Below are 17,607 nucleotides of genomic sequence, written 5' to 3' on the forward strand. Positions count from 1 at the left end.
TGCCGAGTGGGGAAACCGAGTCGTTGGATTGCTTTGCGCAAAATCCACTTCTCTCTCCTCCCTCGGCTCCAGCCTCCGGATCCCGCACAGCTCTCCCCTCCTTCCCCCAAGGCGGTGTGGGGCTGGAGCCCTGTCTGTGTACTTCTAAGGTGGGAGGGGGCTACAAGCAGAGGATAATGTCAGATGCTTAGCTCTCTCCTGCCTGACGCTCCTCTCTGGCTCCGCCGGGGTTGGTCGCTGTAAGAAATAACAGGAGCTGTGGCAGCGGCGAGACGAAGCGGCTCGCGCGTGGAACCCGAAAAGTCAGGGTGCTCGCGGTTACTCCCAACGTGGTCCCAGCCGGCGGTCAGCACCATGGACAGCGGCGCCGTCCCCACGAACGCCAGCAACTGCACTGATCCCTTCACACACCCTTCAAGTTGCTCCCCAGCACCTAGTCCCAGCTCCTGGGTCAACTTCTCCCACTTAGAAGGCAACCTGTCCGACCCATGCGGTCCGAACCGCACCGAGCTGGGAGGGAGCGACAGACTGTGCCCTTCGGCCGGCAGCCCTTCCATGATCACGGCCATCATCATCATGGCCCTCTACTCCATCGTGTGCGTGGTGGGGCTCTTCGGAAACTTCCTGGTCATGTATGTGATTGTCAGGTAAGGAAGGCCACAGGGCTCCGGATTTCGGTGGCTAATAGAGGCATAAAGGGTGTTGGGGGGAAGGATGAGAAAAAAGGAGGTAAAACAGGGGAGAATGTAGAGGTGAAAGTAGAGTGGTTGCTGCTTGAGTACAAAAGCCTACTTTTCTATTCTTCCCTCCGTTAATAAAGAAAGAATCCAAAATTTCAGAAACAGAGAAGTTGCTTTGATAAAAGCTGTAAAGCTCTGGCAAAAAAGAAAAAAAAAAAAAGCCTCTATCTTACAGCTTGTTTATACTGAGCCAAAAGGGCTCTGGGCTCTTAACCTCAGTGTCCCATAGTCCCTTCCAAAGGAGCTGTGGAAACAATAATTTATGGAAAATAGAAGAGAAACTCTAGTTATTTTATCCTTAATTGGGGGCAGAAGGGGCAGATTTCCTTCTCTGTTCTTTTCATAGATGAACCTTGGCAACTTTCCTGCTCCTGCTGATTTCAGTGTATTTGCTGCACCATTGCTGCACCCTCCTCTTCCTCACTCATAGAGGAAGTTTTTCTGGTGTCTTTCCAGAGTAAATGGTGCTGTTTTGCTGTAACATGACAGCTGTGTTGCCTAGACCAGTTTGCAGTTGGCAGCTACAGATCTGCTAGGGGAGTCACAAACTGAATCAGGAATAGGTCAGGTGGTTCAGAACTGCAGGACTGTTTTTCAATGCCCCCAAAAGTTGAAACAAGTTAGAAGTGACCAAAAGCAGCATAATTCTGGATGATAAACTATTACATAGGGGGTTGTAATGGTTGCCCTAGAGAAATTTAAGTGTCTTCATCTAATGAAATTATTTCAGAAGAGTTTGTGGCCCAATTTCTATTTGTCCAGATGTTCCAGGTTTATTTGGCAAAAAGCATACAAGTTCAATATTAGCTGAGATTGATGTAGATTGTGTTAGTGTTGATGTGCCTATTCAAATACTACATGTTAATATGAATACTATATTTTAACTTTTGAGAAGTATATAATCATTTTAACACTTTAAAATGGCTCCTGATTTGGGATTTTCTTCCTACTAGGGGTTCTGTGGTACTTCCATGTTTAGCTGCAATATTGGCTTCATCTATTCAGCAAGTATTACAGGTTTCACTGGAGCTCTTAAATCATTTAACAATCATTTTCTTCATTATGCTTTCTTTATCAAGGTGGTACAAGTTATTTATAATTGATTTTTTCTGCTTTTTATGTCTGATTTCTTTAATTAATGATTGTTAAAGAGTAAAACTAATTTTCTTGATCTTTTGATGAAGAATCATAAGTAGTTTCTCTGAGTAAAGAGCACCATCTATTGCAAAGAAAGCTAACAACAGAAGGAAAAATGCAAGAAGGGAATCAATGGAAGAATTTATTTTTAAAACATTTACTTTATGTAATTCAATACAAAGCTTCCTCTCAAATATGAAAACTGTCTTCTTTTGCATTTATGATAATAAAAATAACAACTGAATCCCTGCCCATGAAGGGAAAATTTATCCTTTCTCCTCAGAAAATTCATGGACTCATAAGCTTATAGGGCCAGAAGGAAACCTAGAGATTTTCTAGGCTAGGTAGGTAAAATGTGGCACAGAAAATATAAATTATTTCTCCAAGGACAGATAAGTTCACTAGTTCAATACCATGGAATTGCTCTTAGCCAATGTAATTTTCTGTTTATTAGAGTGGCTCATGATTTGAGTTAATTCAACTACAACATTGACAGAGTAGGTTAGATAATAATGTGGAAATAATAAATTAATCCAAATTTATGTCTGTAATTCTGAAGAATGAAGGATGAAAAGAAATTATAAAACCATCTTGAAATTCTGTCATCTAAAGCATAATCATTTAGCTTTTATTGCTTCTCTTGGTATTTTCCTTCCTCATTTTTCTCCTCTCTGGTTTATGCTTTTCTATAAAGCAGAAAGCCAATAGAGCAACAACTGGCTATGGAATAAACAGATTAGCTTTATTCTAGTGCTAAAGATATTACTAGTTGGGTGATTTTGTTTTAAAGGTATTACCTCTGAACTTTTGATGACTTGGAAAAGGATGGTGACCTTGTCTCTTACTGAGAACATGATAGTATGCTTATTTTCTGTGCTTAAAGTTCCAACCAGAATACAGTACTGTTTGAAAAGTCACCTCAAACACCCACCTGTGCAAGTCAGGTGTTTAATTCCAAGGTCAGGTAATCCTCTGGGAATATGACTATAAACAGAAAAATAGTTCAGTGACCAATGAAGTAATGAGAAAAGCCTCTGGGGAGTGAAGGAACTATATCTATTTAGCTGAGAATATTTAACTAGACTATCTCCATGCTATGGTTATTTCACTACAAAGTGATCAGTTCACAGATATTATTGCCTCTGTGAAAAAGATGAATATAATGCTGTATCTATTAAAGTACTGAGATAAAATGCTTACTTCCTGCTACTATTCAAAATTCAACAAATACTTTAGAATTATTAAGTAGTTAGGGTTTTCTAACCAGATCAACATAACATTTATTAGAATGTCTTAACACATTGACTAGACCATGGGCCTCCAATGACAATGGGAGCAAAATAACAACAAAGATACTATGGATGCCTTGTTAGTTATTTTCTATCCTGTGTCTTCACTTTATCATCATCATACCTTCACCAGCAACATTATTAAAGAATACAAAAAAAAAAAGGCTATTATTAATATCTTTGAGATTAAAAACTGATATGTAGTATGCATAAGGGTACAATAAAAAATAAGTGTTAGGAGAAAAATAGCTCATGGAAATTTAAAATATAAAAAAAATAAATAAATAAAGAATACAACTTAAGTATCATTCTTACAGTGTTGTTCTAAGAAACATGAGGGAGAAAAAGAGATACTGTCATATATCTAAAGTTTTAAAATCCAGATATTAGATGATAGAATGTTATAACTGTTCATTATCTGAAAGGCTTTATGGTCTTAAAGAAAAAAATTACTTGTGGGATAACTATATTATGAAAATTACCACAAATAGTCTGGAGAAGTTTGGTGATAAAATATTACAAAATACGGCAATCACTTTTTCTTTTTGAAGTAGAAAAGCATAGTTTTATTGTTTTGCCAGGCAAAGGGGGACAGAGTGGGCTTCTGCCTCAGAAACTATATGGCCCCACATAGGAGGATTTGATGAGAGTTTATAGCAACAGTTTAAAGGTCGGATTGTTGATAAGATTAGGGCAGGTATAGGGCCTATACTCCTCGAATCTGGTCTCAGGTGGTCTCCTGGTGTGCATCTCTGGTTCTTTGAATCTGGGATCACTTGGTCTTCTCTGGTGTGAAGAATGCTGACATTTTCCACTTTTTGGGGTTTTTTAAATTTCTAATTTAATTTAAACTTTTTATTTTCTATTGGGATATAGCTGATTAATAATGTTGTTATAGGTGAACATTGAAGGCATTCAGCCCATATATATATATGTATCCTTTCTTCCCTAAATTCCTCTCCCATCCAGGCTGAATGTGGCCATCATTTAAGATGGGATCAGATTAGATCAGATCAGTCACTCAGTCATGTCCGACTCTTTGAGACCCCATGAATCTCAGCACGCCAGGCCTCCCTGTCCATCACCAACTCCTGGAGTTCACTCAGACTCACGTCCATCGAGTCAGTGATGCCATCCAGCCATCTCATCCTCTGTCGTCCCCTTCTCCTCCTGCCCTCAATCCCTCCCAGCATCAGAGTCTTTTCCAATGAGTCAACTCTTCGCATGAGGTGGCCAAAGTACTGGAGTTTCAGCTTCAGCATCATTCCTTCCAAAGAAATCCCAGGGCTGATCTCCTTCAGAATGGACTGGTTGGATCTCCTTGCAGTCCAAGGGGCTCTCTTGTCAAGAATGTTTTAAAGAAAAAAGTCAATCAAAATAATGCACAGTTCTGTACAGATCACAAAGCACATTGGAAGGTCTGGCCCACATTGTGACCATTTCAAGCCATATACTGGCTTTCCCTCCTTTTCTGTTTCATTTTTCTTCTTTCCCACCTTTGTTGTTCTTTGTTCAGTTGCTAAAGTGAAAGTGAAAGTGAAGTTGCTCAGTCGTGTCTGACTCTTTGCGGCCCCGTGGACTCTTTGTAACCCATATGTAGACTCCTCCATCCATGGAGTTTTCCAGCCAAGAGTACTGGAGTGGGTTGCCATTTCCTTCTCCAGGGGATCTTCCTGACCCAGGGATCGAACCCAGGTCTCCCGCCATGCAGGCAGATGCTTTACCGTCTGAGCCACCAGGGAAGCCTAAGTCGTGTCTAATTTTTTGCAATCCCATGGACTGCATCACGCCAGGCTTTCCTGTCTTTCACTATCTCCTGGAGTTTATTCAAAGTCATGTCCATTGAATAGATGATGCCATCCAACCATCTTCTGTCACCCTCTTCCTCTCCTGCCCTCAATCTTTCCCAGCATCAGGGTCTTTTCCAATGAGTTGGCTCTCCTCATCAGGTGACCAAAGTATTGGAGCTCCAGCATCAATCATTTCAATGAATATTCAGAGTTGATTTCCTTTAGGATTGACTGCTTTGATCTCCTTGCAGTCCAAGGGGCTCTCAAGAGTCTTCTCCAGCACCACAGTTTGAAAGCATCAGTTCTTCAGTGCTCAGCCTTCCTCCCACCTTGGTTCCCTGAAATCCCTTTCCAAAATGGTTTACCTTCACCCAAGCTGTTGTCTCAGGCACTGCAAAGCTCATCATTTCTATTATTTTATAACTGGCTACTATGTAATTTCTGATTAATAAATAGAGCTTTACAGACTCATTGAGTGTAGGTTGTTGTTAACAATTAGAAATTCTTAAGAAAAATTCTACATAGCCCCAGTCAGAACTACCATGACCGTTTATAAACCAAGCTTTTCCTTTCACCTTTTTTCTGCCTTGGGATTCAGGAAAGGTTTTAGTACATTTTGCTTAATGGAGAGGGAGTAGGCAACAGCCATGGATAGTATGCGGTATACTTCTTGAGGTCAGGGTGTTGGTAGCAGTAGGATCTCTGATATGTAAAGAAAGTGAAGGCTCTCTGAAGAGGCAAACTACCATCTCTTTCTGCACTGATCCCTTGTTGTGTAATAACTGTAAGACTACTCATAACAGGTAAGCTCAAGCAAATGTCAGGGTCCTTGAAAGTGAACTGAGACAACAGACACAAGAAGCATCATATACAAGAAACATCATTTAATGAGCTTGTCACAGCAACTCCTTTCGTTACCCATCTGTTCTTGCTTCAGGCCACCTATTTCCTCCCCCACCAGTACCTCAGTATAAGAGTCCTTGAACCAAGAAATAAATTCAGAGTGGAAGAGTAGCATAGAAGAAAAGAGCCAATAATGGTTCAACTTCAAACTCTTCAGTGCATAATAGTCCCCTTATGTAAAATGGGTCACTTAGGCTAACATCTAGTCTAGTTGGTAACTTGTAGTACCAACATTTTCTATGGTAACTTCAAGGACTGTTTCTCCATAGTTTTTCCACCTTTACTATCTGGAGATAAAAAAGCTAGTCATCTACAACATTAAATGATTTTACATTCCATCTCACTTCCTTGGATTCTAAATGAGCTCAAACAGATTCTGTCAGAGAGAGAAAATGCTGAGCTGCCAGATGTTGTAGTGGTCGATTAAGACAATCAACGACCCTGAAAGTCAAGCCTTTCTTCACTTCCTGGGAGGGAATAAGCAAAAGGTTAAATAGGAAAGGTGCCATCCTCAGTGTTCCATTCTCCCCACAGAAAGGCACAAGGTCACATGTATGAGCACAGATGTGGAGAAGGGGAAAAGAGGCCATCATCTCACCGCACAAGGAGCCCCAAACCATAGGATACTCCCGTTTTATGGACTGAGGGGCCAGGACTAACAAGAAAGGATGGGGTAAAAGTGGGAAAGCACAGAGTCAGAGTAAGAAGAATTTCTTAGAGGACCCCTGATACAAAGGTCTTCAGAGAGACCCCTGGGAAGAGTCTCACCAAAAGCACCAAGGGCTCCCTGAACTCAAGAATTATGCTGAATACTATCCATTCAGCAAAGTGTCTTAAAGCCTTTCCTGAAGGTGTCCAAATGGAGGTTGTTGGGCTAAGGATACATATACACCCAGGAGCATGGTTGGTAAAGGTGGGGGAGAGGCACACGTCCTTGCCCACAACTCCCTGGAGACTGTGTACTAAGTAGCGGTGGGAAGGATGCTTCCCCTCGTGAAGGTGCCAGGTAGAGCCTTTGTGATTGCCTGTGGTTGAGTCTCAAAGATCACACAGAAGATTCTGATCTGGACCCAGACGTCTCAGATTCAGCTTAAGTTCTGATCTCTCTCTTTCTCTCTTTTTCATTTTCTCTTTAATTTGTTCAGAAGTTGTTTTAATATTGCCTTCAGGAATTAATCACCTTCTGGATGTTGCATTGTAAAACTTATCAGAAAAATTCTACCAAGTCTAACCAAGCAAATCTTTGTAAGCCAATGGGGAGGGTAGGTAGGGCTTTTACACAGGATGAAACATGCAATGGAGTATATGAAATGAGAAAGAGATCACTGTATTCTGGACATCAGTTTCTGTCCAGGCAAGGATATTTTCAAGTGCACTTTGCTTTTTCAATTCAATCAGGTATTAGTTTATCGGTTAGATATAAGTAGGTGTCCTGAAGTGGTTCAAATAGTAATCATTAAGATGTACTAACAAGTATTAGTATAATTTAATGTTGAATAAATTAAACCAAGCTGATCCACTCACTGTTTTCAAAAATGCTATATATTAATTTCTTTTATACCTTTTCTTTACTTTTTCTATTTTGCCTTGTGACCTCAATACTTCTTTCTTCTATCAAAATTCTTCTTCTTCTTCAAGTCCCAACTTAAATCCACTCCACTTTGAAGCCTCCTCAAAGTATTCTTACCACCAATTTCCCTGAAGTGTAGTCCATAATAAATGCTACTATTGTGAAAAATCTGTGCATTTTCTCATAAGTTTATCAAAATAACTGATGCTAATCCTTGAAAACTTGATCTATAGTCGTAGATCTCTCTGCGTTAGCCAAAAAGTTCAACATTTCAGACTTAAATAACAGGACTGCATATATTTAAAATACTCTGTAATCCAAAGTTTTCAGCACAGCCAATATTCCTCAGATTATTCAAATGTAAAGCTTAATTCAGACAATTCCCTCAATTCATTGCCTTGTTCATGCATATTTAGCCTTTATGACTTGAGCTATGAAAATGGATCTGCCAAAAGTCTACAAATAATAAATGCTGGAGAGGGTGTGGAGAAAAGGGAACCCTCTTACACTGTTGGTGGGAATGCAAACTAGTACAGCCACTATGGAGAACAGTGTGGAGATTCCTTAAAAAACTGGAAATAGAACTGCCTTATGACCCAGCAATCCCACTGCTGGGCATACACACCGAGGAAACCAGAAGGGAAGGAGACACATGTACCCCAATGTTCATCGCAGCACTGTTTATAATAGCCAAGACATGGAAGCAACCTAGATGTCCATCAGCAGATGAATGGATAAGAAAGCTGTGGTACATATACACGATGGAGTATTATTCAGCCATTAAAAAGAATACATTTGAATCAGTTCTAATGAGGTGGATGAAACTGGAGCCTATTATACAGAGTGAAGTAAGCCAGAAGGAAAAACATAAATACAGTATACTAATGCATATATATGGTATTTAGAAAGATGGTAACAATAACCCGGTGTACGAGACAGCAAAAGAGACACTGATGTATAGAACAGTCTTATGGACTCTGTGGGAGAGGGAGAGGGTGGGAAGATTTGGGAGAATGGCAATGAAACATGTAAAATATCATGTAGGAAACGAGTTGCCAGTCCAGGTTCGATGCACGATGCTGGATGCTTGGGGCTGGTGCACTGGGACGGCCCAGAGGGATGGTATGGGGAGGGAGGAGGGAGGAGGGTTCGGGATGGGGAACACATGTATACCTGTGGCGGATTCATTTTGATATTTGGCAAAACTAATACAATTATGTAAAGTTTAAAAATAAAATAAAATTAGAAAAAAAAAAAAGAAAGAAAATGGATCTGTACCAATGGATTGATATCAGCAAATAATAAATTCAAATAAGATGCATATATATCTACACACGAGCCCACAAACTTTGAATAGGAAATAGATTGTTAGTCTTATAATTTACCTAGAGAAAGTCAAATTTTAAAGAGTTAAAAAATTAAAATTATATTTTATATTAAAAAGTATATAAATTAAAATTTTATATTAAAAATATAATCAATTCTCATTTTTCATGGTAGTTTCCCACCCCCCCACCATGAATTCACTTTACCTACTGAATTAGAGAAGACTGAAGCTTTGCTTCTAGGGGAAGTATAGGGGGAGGATCTTGTGAGTGTACAGTTACATTTTCATCAACTAATCAATACATAATGTTCTGTTATGTGTGTTCCTGTTAAAAGGCATCTTATTTAATATGTATTGTTGACTCATGGGCTTTTAACTCATGACCAAACCCTCTATAACATCTGCATGAAACTTATCTAAGATGTCTACTCTCTCTGTTAGGCACCTCACAGTCCTCTTGTGTTTAAGATACTAATAGCACTTCAGCACTACTTCTGGGGACATTTTTTAAAATTTTTATTTTATGTTGGAGTATAGTTGATTAACAATGATATGCTACTTTCATGTGTACAGCCAAGTGATTTAGTTATACGTATACTTATATCTGGACTTCCCTGGTGCCTCAGATGGTAAAGAATCCACCTGCAACACGGGAGACCTGGATTAAATCCCTGGGTTGGGAAGATCCCCTGGAGGAAGGCATGGCAACCCACTCCAGTATTCTTGCCTGGAGAATCCCCGTGGACAGAGGAGCCTGGCAGACTACAGTCCATAGGGATGCAAAGAGTTGGACACGACTGAGCAACCAAGTACAGCAAACCCATACCTATGTCTGGGGCTTTCCAGGTGGTGCTAGCAGCTAAGAACTAGCCTACCAATGCAGGAGACTTAAGAGATGTGAGTTCGATCCCTGGGTTGGGAAGATCCCCTGGAGGAGGGCATGATGATCCACTCCAGTATTCTTGCCTGGAAAATCCCATAGACAGAGCAGTCTGGTGGGCTACAGTCCACGGGGGTTGCAAAGAGCCAGACACAACTGAAGCAACTTAGCACACAGCACGCTTACCTATATCTATTATTTTTTCAGTTTCTTTTCCATATAGGTAATTCAGAATATTGAGTTGAGTTCCCTATGTTATACAGTAGGTCCTTGTTCATTGTTTCTATATAGTGTACTTGATATTTATAGTCAACAAAGTTTGGAGTAATTTTTAAGCCACAAAATTCTTACCCTAGTTTTCAATAGAAAGCTAAACTGCCTATAATTTAATGGCTCCAGATGTGTGAATTAGCCTGGTCCCTCCACTCTGAGAAGGGTGAGAATGCACCAGTGAAGTAGGGAGATAATTCTGGAACCTAAAAAAATCTGTTTTATACCAAGGTGTTTTCATAAGCCAGTGTAAAGTTTGGATTTAAATGATTCCAAGGTAAGAATTCCCCTTATTTTACTACATTCAGATGTACACACAACTGACAGCCATCAGATGAAGAGGGATGACCTCGCGGTCTAGACCAGGTGTTAAAAATGTTTCCTGTAAAGGGCCAGAAAGTAAATTTATTAGGCTTTGTTGCCACATGGTATCTGATACAAGTATTCCACTCTGCCACAGTAGCCCAAAAGTATCCATAGACAAAATGAAAATAGATGGTCATGACTGTGTTCCAATAAAACTGTATGTAGACACAGAAATGTGAATTTCTATATAATTTTTGCATGCCCCAAAATATTATTTTCTCAACCACTTAAAAATATAAAACTACCTATAAACTTATTTTTGGTTTTTGTTATTCTAACTAAAACAGATGTAGAAGGCAGACATGGAAAAATTTAGCTTCTAAAATGTTTCTCATTAACAACAAAAAAAGAATTGATTTTCTAATAGCATATTTAATAATTTTACCTAATGTTTTATGAATATAATATTTTAAATTTTATGAAAATCCATACATTTGATTATCAGAAAATAATCATGCCATATGTTCTTTTGTTGACTCATTTTGCAAGAATGAAATGATTCTTCTTTCAGTACAAAATAATACAAACCTTTCTTTTGGTTTACTTGATTCTATAATGCAAATTATTCCATAATAAGTGTTACCAAACTACTTCCTTATAGCATCCTCAGATTAAAAGTAACCAAGTTAATTATTATACATATAAAAAATTAAAATACAAGTTACAAATGTAAAACCATTCTGACAGAATCCCATTCTTAGCTGGCAAATTTGGCCCACAAGCTGTCATTTGCCAAACTCTGGTACAGATGTACTGAGTAGAATTCATAGTCTTGCAGTGGTCATAAAAAAGAGCATATTTTCTTCTTCGGCAAATTTGATTGCATTTTGTTATTTACTATATGGAAACAAAGCATTTGTTAAAATATCTAGTACCGACTTGCAGTGTTTTTCAAGAAGAAGAAATATCAGCACAAAATGAGGTTTCATACAAATCAGCTGAGCCACAAGAGAAGCCCAAGAATACTGGAGTGGGTAGCCTATCCCTTCTCTAGTGGGTCTTCCCAACCCAGGGTCTCCTGCATTGCAGGCAGATTCTTTACCAACTAAGCTATCAGGGAAGCCCCATACAAAACATAAAAGCTCTCACTGATTTTTTGGAAAGAGAATACCCCTTTTTTATGACAGAGGATACTGTTTTTCTGAAACGGATATTGAAGTTGGGTCAAAAAAGTAATCACACAGGACCATCTCCATGTCACTCCAGTGGCCATCTTCAACTCCTCGTCTTCATCTAACCCAGACAATCTACAATATTCATTACCACTCTTGGCCAGGAATTAGGGAGTAAGTGCTTAGAAAATAGTGGTTCTGAAAAATTGCCATCTATTGGATATGCTTTGTGGTTATCTTAAATTGGTGCAATTTTCTAGGCCTTCTCACAGTATTTTCATCTTCAATCATTTGAAGCTTTCAGGAAAAACTGGAACTGTCACCCATAAATTCATATTAGCTTCTTAGCAAATATGAAATCTGTTCTCAAAGACACCTGTGCCTGCACGCACACCCACCCCCATGCACCCAGGTGGTGACTGGCAGCTTCATCTCCCTCCACTTCTATTTAGGCATCTGAAGCACAGAAGCTCATCACTTGGAATTTTTTCCTCTTCTTTCTGACTTACATAACTTGATCATTTTTTAAAAATTTGTTTTTAGCGGTTTTCAAAAGTCGCTTTGAAAAGGTTTATTGACTGTGTTTTAAAATTTAGACTGCCCAGCCAACTAAAGAGGACTAGGGGCAGCCTAGGTATTCTGCGGTATTTGTAATCTTCTGGCTTCCTGCCTTTGGTTTTGCTCAGTCATTTCCTAAAATTCCCTGGAATCTCTTCTTTGTCTGATTTCGCATCTTTAATTCAGTCCCCATTTGTATTCAAATGACTGCTTCTTTGATTACTTGTGCTCAGAGAAAACTTTCTGGAATGTCCAGGAATTCTTTAGATCAGCCAGGTGGCCACTAGGTACAAGTCCACAAGGAGAGCCAAGTTAGGGAATGTTCCAAATGGATGAGTAAGATAGTCTAGCTGAAGAATGCTACAGTTCCCAGAATTTCTTACGTGAGATTTTTGGAGCTAAATTCTAGCAAGAAACCCAGGCAGGATAAAATGAATAATCAAATTTGATTCTCCTTCAAGTTAACTCATGGAGTATCCGAGGTATTACAGAAACCCTGGCAACACACTTAGACACCAAGAAGATCTCTCAGATCTTCTATTCCAGGGGTTCTCAATATTGATCACATGTTAGAATCACTATGAAGGATTTTTTTTTAAGTGATCTTATTTATTTATTTATGGATTTATTTTGGCTGCACGCAGGCTCTCTCTAGTTATGGAAAGCTGGGGTTACTCTTCCTTGCTGTGCACAGGCTTCTCACTGTGGTGGTTTCTCTCATCGCAGAGCACTGGTTTGAGGGTACACAGGCTTCAGTAGTTGTGGGTCACAGGCTTATTGCCCCATGGCATGTGGGATCTTCATTTCCTGACTGAAAATCGAACCATGTTCTCTGCTTTGGCAGGTGGATTCTCAACTACTGGGCCAGTAGGGAAATCTAGAATCACCTGGGAAGGCTTTAAAAAAAGAAAGAATACCTGTTTCCACCTAGGACTAATTAAATTAGACACTCTGTGCATAGCTCCTGGGCATAGATAGATCTAAAATCTTCCCTGGTGAGTCTAATGAGTCTAGTGTACAGTCAAGATTGAGGTGCATAGATCTGGACCTCTATTTCATGGAGGAGAAAACAGTCCTGCTGGGCAAGGAGGTTTAAGAGATCTATCCACATGTTTGATTTCTCTGAATGTTAAGAAGCTGTTTATAGAATAAATAGTAAATTAAACTACCTCCCTGAAAAGCAAAAGCCCAGGATGTCTTAAAAAGCTCCCTGAAATTGACCAATCAGCTCCATTAATAATAGGCATTCTAGCGTGGACACAGTGCTAACCTTAGGACGAGGAGACTCATGTTTGAATCTCTGCCTCTCACTAGTTATCAGAGCCACAGAGCTTCCCTGAGTCTCACTAGTTAACTTTACCAAAGGAATGGTAATCACATTCAACCTCACTTGGAGTTTAGGTCCAAATTAGATAAGATATACAGAAATGTGCAGTAAATTCTATAAGTGCTATATAAGAGTAAGGAGTTTAGTTATTTGCTTCCCTGGTGGCACAGTTGGTAAAAGAATCTGCCTGCAATGTGGGAGGCCTGGGTTTGATCTCTAGGTTGGGAAGATCCCCTGGAGGAGTGCATGGCAACCCACTCCAGTATTCTGGCCAGGAGAATTTCATGGACTGTATAGTCCATGGGATAGCAAAGAGTCAGACAGGACTGAGTGACTTTCACTTTCACTTTCCCTCCCTCTGGGAATTTCTTCTCTTCCCTCCCACTGGGTTCACTCATCAGCATGCAAGATCTCAACATTCACTCAGTATTCTTGCCTTCTCATAAATCAATCATATTATTACACTTTGAAACACAGCTTAGCCTTTTGGAATCATGATTTCTGCAGAGGTAAGGCAAGGCATTGCATGGAGTCCCTGTTGTCATTCTTGGATTTATTCCAATGCCCTGGATTACTCTAATTTCATTTTGTTGGCACTAAGATGATGTGAACAGAATTCTAAGGACATTTAACCACAATTTACTCAGCTCCCTATTGATTAGCTTCTCTATATCATATAAAAAGTTTGATAGAAAAAAAAGACAAAAACCAATTATTTTTTGGAAAAAAAAATCTATTTTTAAGTTAAATGTTTCACATTTAAACTGGTATTATAGTCAAAGTGTCTAAGGCAGAATCTAAGTCTAAACACAGACTTCATATGATGAAACTCCTTTTTACTCAGCAGAATAGTTTACTTGAATTAGAAAAAATAACTCTTAAGAGTGGTGTCCTCTGAATACAAGCTTTGAAAATTTAGAAATTTTAATAACATCTTTGCAAAAAGTCCTGGCTTCTGTTAGAGTCTGACTCACTAATCACAGTAAGATAGGTGAAAAACATGGAGCTCTTCATGGAGGATGCATTAATGATGGTACAGTGAGTCTGTGTGAATGTCTATTCCTAACACCTTCATAATGGATTTTTCCAGGACTTGCAAGGCAATGCCTGTCAACTTTTAAAATCAGAGCAGTAAGCACTACAAATAAAGCAAGCACAAACTAGAAAATAACATCTTTGAGATCTACAGTGTCCCTGAAAGCTGAGAGTATTCCAAGCACAGAAACTGTAGGGGAACAAGGAGATCGATGAAAGAAAAGGCCTTTGCTTCTGAGCAATTTTTCACTGAAACACTGGGTTCAGTGCCAGCGAAAGGTTGAGCATTTTGTCGGGGAGTATTAAATGCTAATTGAAAAATGCTGCTGGCAGTATAACCTGAATATCAGACCCTGATTGTGCCTGCCAAAAAGAACAAGGGAAATTATTGTCAACATTATAATTTCATACTTACTCAGTCCCCATCAGTACTAAAGAGGAAACCACATGGGTTGAATGGAATTGAATATGAGCACGCTTCTGGTGATGTTGGTGATCCAAGGCCACTAAGAGGTGTTATTAAAAGTAGGCAATAATGAGATCCTTCAAACAGTCTTTCCTTCTAATGACAAAAGAAAGCTTATTTAACTACATTGCAAAATAAACAAAACATATAAAGGATATGCATTTAGACAAGGAAAAATATTGTAAACCAAACTAATACTAAAGAAGATGAATTTGAAGCTCATGTTTGTTGAAAATTACTTCCAAAGCACTCTCTTAGAGGCTCCAAAATATACCATTAAGAAAAATAGACTGAGTTCTCATGCTCAGTTGCTCAGTCATGTCTGACTCTTTATAACCCCATGGACTGTAGCCTGCCAGGCTTCTCTGTCCATGGGATTTTTCAGGCAAAAATACTAGAATGGTTGCCTCCTCCTGAGTATGGTCCCAACCCAGGGATTGAACCTATGCCTCCTGAATTGGCAGATGAATACTTTACTACTGAGCCACCTGGGAAGCCCAGATCAGGTTCTACCTATCTCTAAAAGTACAGTCTAGTGGAGAAGAAAATTAAACCATTTCACCAGCTGATAAATGTCAAAGGTAGGACTATGGTAACTAACCCAGGGTTCTTCAATCATACTATCTGACAAACACTCTTCCCTGGGTTTATTGCAATGGGATACTTTTTGATTTGTCTTTATTTAATTTTCCAAATTTCATTAAACATATTATTTATGTTTCAGAGACAAGATAAAGAAAAGTGAGTGGAGTGAGCCTTGGTTAATTTTCATAGAACAGTGAAAGAGAACCCCATTGACTAGGATTTATAAGTATTTCTCAAAGCAGATGTTACAAATATTCCACAAGTATGAAGGATAATGCAATGACAGAGTGGAGTCTGGAATGAATGGGATTCACAGGAAGAAAATCTCAAGAACCATTGCTGTAAGACATTCCTCAGTGTGTCCCTGCCTTGAAACAATGTCTGTTTTATTTCTGAACACCCTGTCATTCAGAAACACAGGCAGCAGAGAGCTCAAGTTAAAAGTCAAGCTCAAATCTTCTGTTCTTTAAAATTGCTCCATTTTGTGGAATTTAAGGTACAAGTATCAAAGGAGAAATTGATGTCATCTTTTGAAAAAGGATCATTACTCTGAAAGTAAACAGAAGTTTTCAGTCTTTAAATAAATGTGTCACATTTCCATGAAAGACACTGGTACATGAGTCAATGCCTCAAAGCATATATTAAGACATGTAAACCAAACCAATGATAATTTCCTCCAGAGCACTATTTTTTCAACACTTTAGAAACTCAAAAATAAAAGCATATGAATGAATGAATGAGCATGCCCTTTCACACACCCTTACTTTAATTGCTTTAGAAAACATGTTTTACAAAAAGATATATGTCCTTTATCAGAAATTTTAATCTCCTGGAACAATAATAGAATTCATGCTTTGATGTAGCTGAGATATTCTGCCCACACAGTTGTTTGAAGTTAAGTTGATATTTGAAAATAATATATTCTAGTCAACATTCTAGTCAAGATAGATGAAGATGTGAAGTTAAACATATCAAATCATTGAGGAGGGGGAGGGGTCAAGGAAAATAGCTGTGATTTTAGAAAAATCCGGGTTTTGATGCATCAGTTGCCTTTAGCACACACGAGAAAACATTCTAAAAAATCAATACAAGCAGAGCAAAATTAACACTTTTATAAGTATCAACATTTAACCTCTGTCTTATCAGAGCACATGGTATCTGCTTCATTAAATTTGAAATCCATAAGAGGCATCGTCATCATCATCACTTTAGCTAACGTTTGTTGAAAGTTACAGTATACATTAGCCTCCATATCAATAATCTTTAAACATACTATTGAAATGTTTTTCATCTTTACATCAACCACTTAAGGAAGATACTGGTATCTTTCAAGTTTTACAAATGAAGAGAGCATATCTCAGAAAAGTTAAGTCAGATCAGATCAGATCAGTCGCTCAGTGATGTCTGACTTTTTGCGACCCCATGAATCGCAGCACGCCAGGCCTCCCTGTCCATCACCAACTCCCGGAGTTCACTGAGACTCATGTCCATCGAGTCAGCGATGCCATCCAGCCATCTCATCCTCTGTCGTCCCCTTCTCCTCCTGCCCCCAATCCCTCCCAGCATCAGAAAAGTTAAGTAATTAGCCCAAATTTGCCAGTTAATAAATGATAATACTAAGATCTGAAACAAGACCTATATGGCCATGAATTTAAGGTCTTTCAAAACTGTTATGCTTAGTTTCATCGTGCTAGTTTTTGAGGTCCCTCTAGGATGACTGACTAGCCTATTATCTTACCTTACCTATCATACTTCCCAGAATGCTCCATAATTGATAACCTCTTCATGACTTTTTCTTTATTGATAGGCTGTGCCCCCACTGAAATAAGAATAAAGAAAATAGGAAAGTTGGCTTTTGATAGGCCAAAATCTGGAGTTTTCCCTTCGTATTAAGCTGTGACATTTTGGATTGAACTTCTGTCTCTGGGATAACTGGATTCAGGTCTCTGATTGAGTCTGCCCTTCAACCTCAAAAAAAAAAATAAAATAAAATCCATTAATTATTTGTGGAACTTCTAACTACAAAAACTCAATTGTGATATAAAGGTACTCTTTTTCTTGATCCCCAGAAGCATCGTTTTATGCTGTGAGCACCATATGCTAACAATTCACATCAATAAACTGATCAGGAGACAGCCAGGATGCCAATCTCAATACTGCAAGCGACAGATCAAACTAGGCTTTTTGAATCTATTATATAGCCAAACGCCAGGCCATTCTCAAGTTTCCCTTTATTTCAGTGATCCCTTTTT

General features: G+C 38.9%; 1 protein-coding gene across 1 annotated transcript in view; it reads left to right on the forward strand.

Moving 5' to 3' along the window:
• The first annotated feature begins 200 nt into the window (after positions 1–200).
• OPRM1 (opioid receptor, mu 1) overlaps positions 201–17,607 on the forward strand; it is a 56,543-nt gene continuing 39,136 nt past the window's right edge. Inside the window, exon 1 of the mRNA XM_010840844.1 lies at positions 201–647. Within this exon, the coding sequence (XP_010839146.1) occupies positions 355–647 (293 nt within the window). The 5' untranslated portion in view covers positions 201–354. The remainder of the gene's footprint in view (positions 648–17,607) is intronic.

The sequence above is a fragment of the Bison bison genome, unplaced genomic scaffold, assembly GCF_000754665.1.
Source record: "Bison bison bison isolate TAMUID 2011002044 unplaced genomic scaffold, Bison_UMD1.0 scf7180017864148, whole genome shotgun sequence".
In the NCBI taxonomy this organism is placed as follows: Eukaryota; Metazoa; Chordata; class Mammalia; order Artiodactyla; family Bovidae; genus Bison; species Bison bison.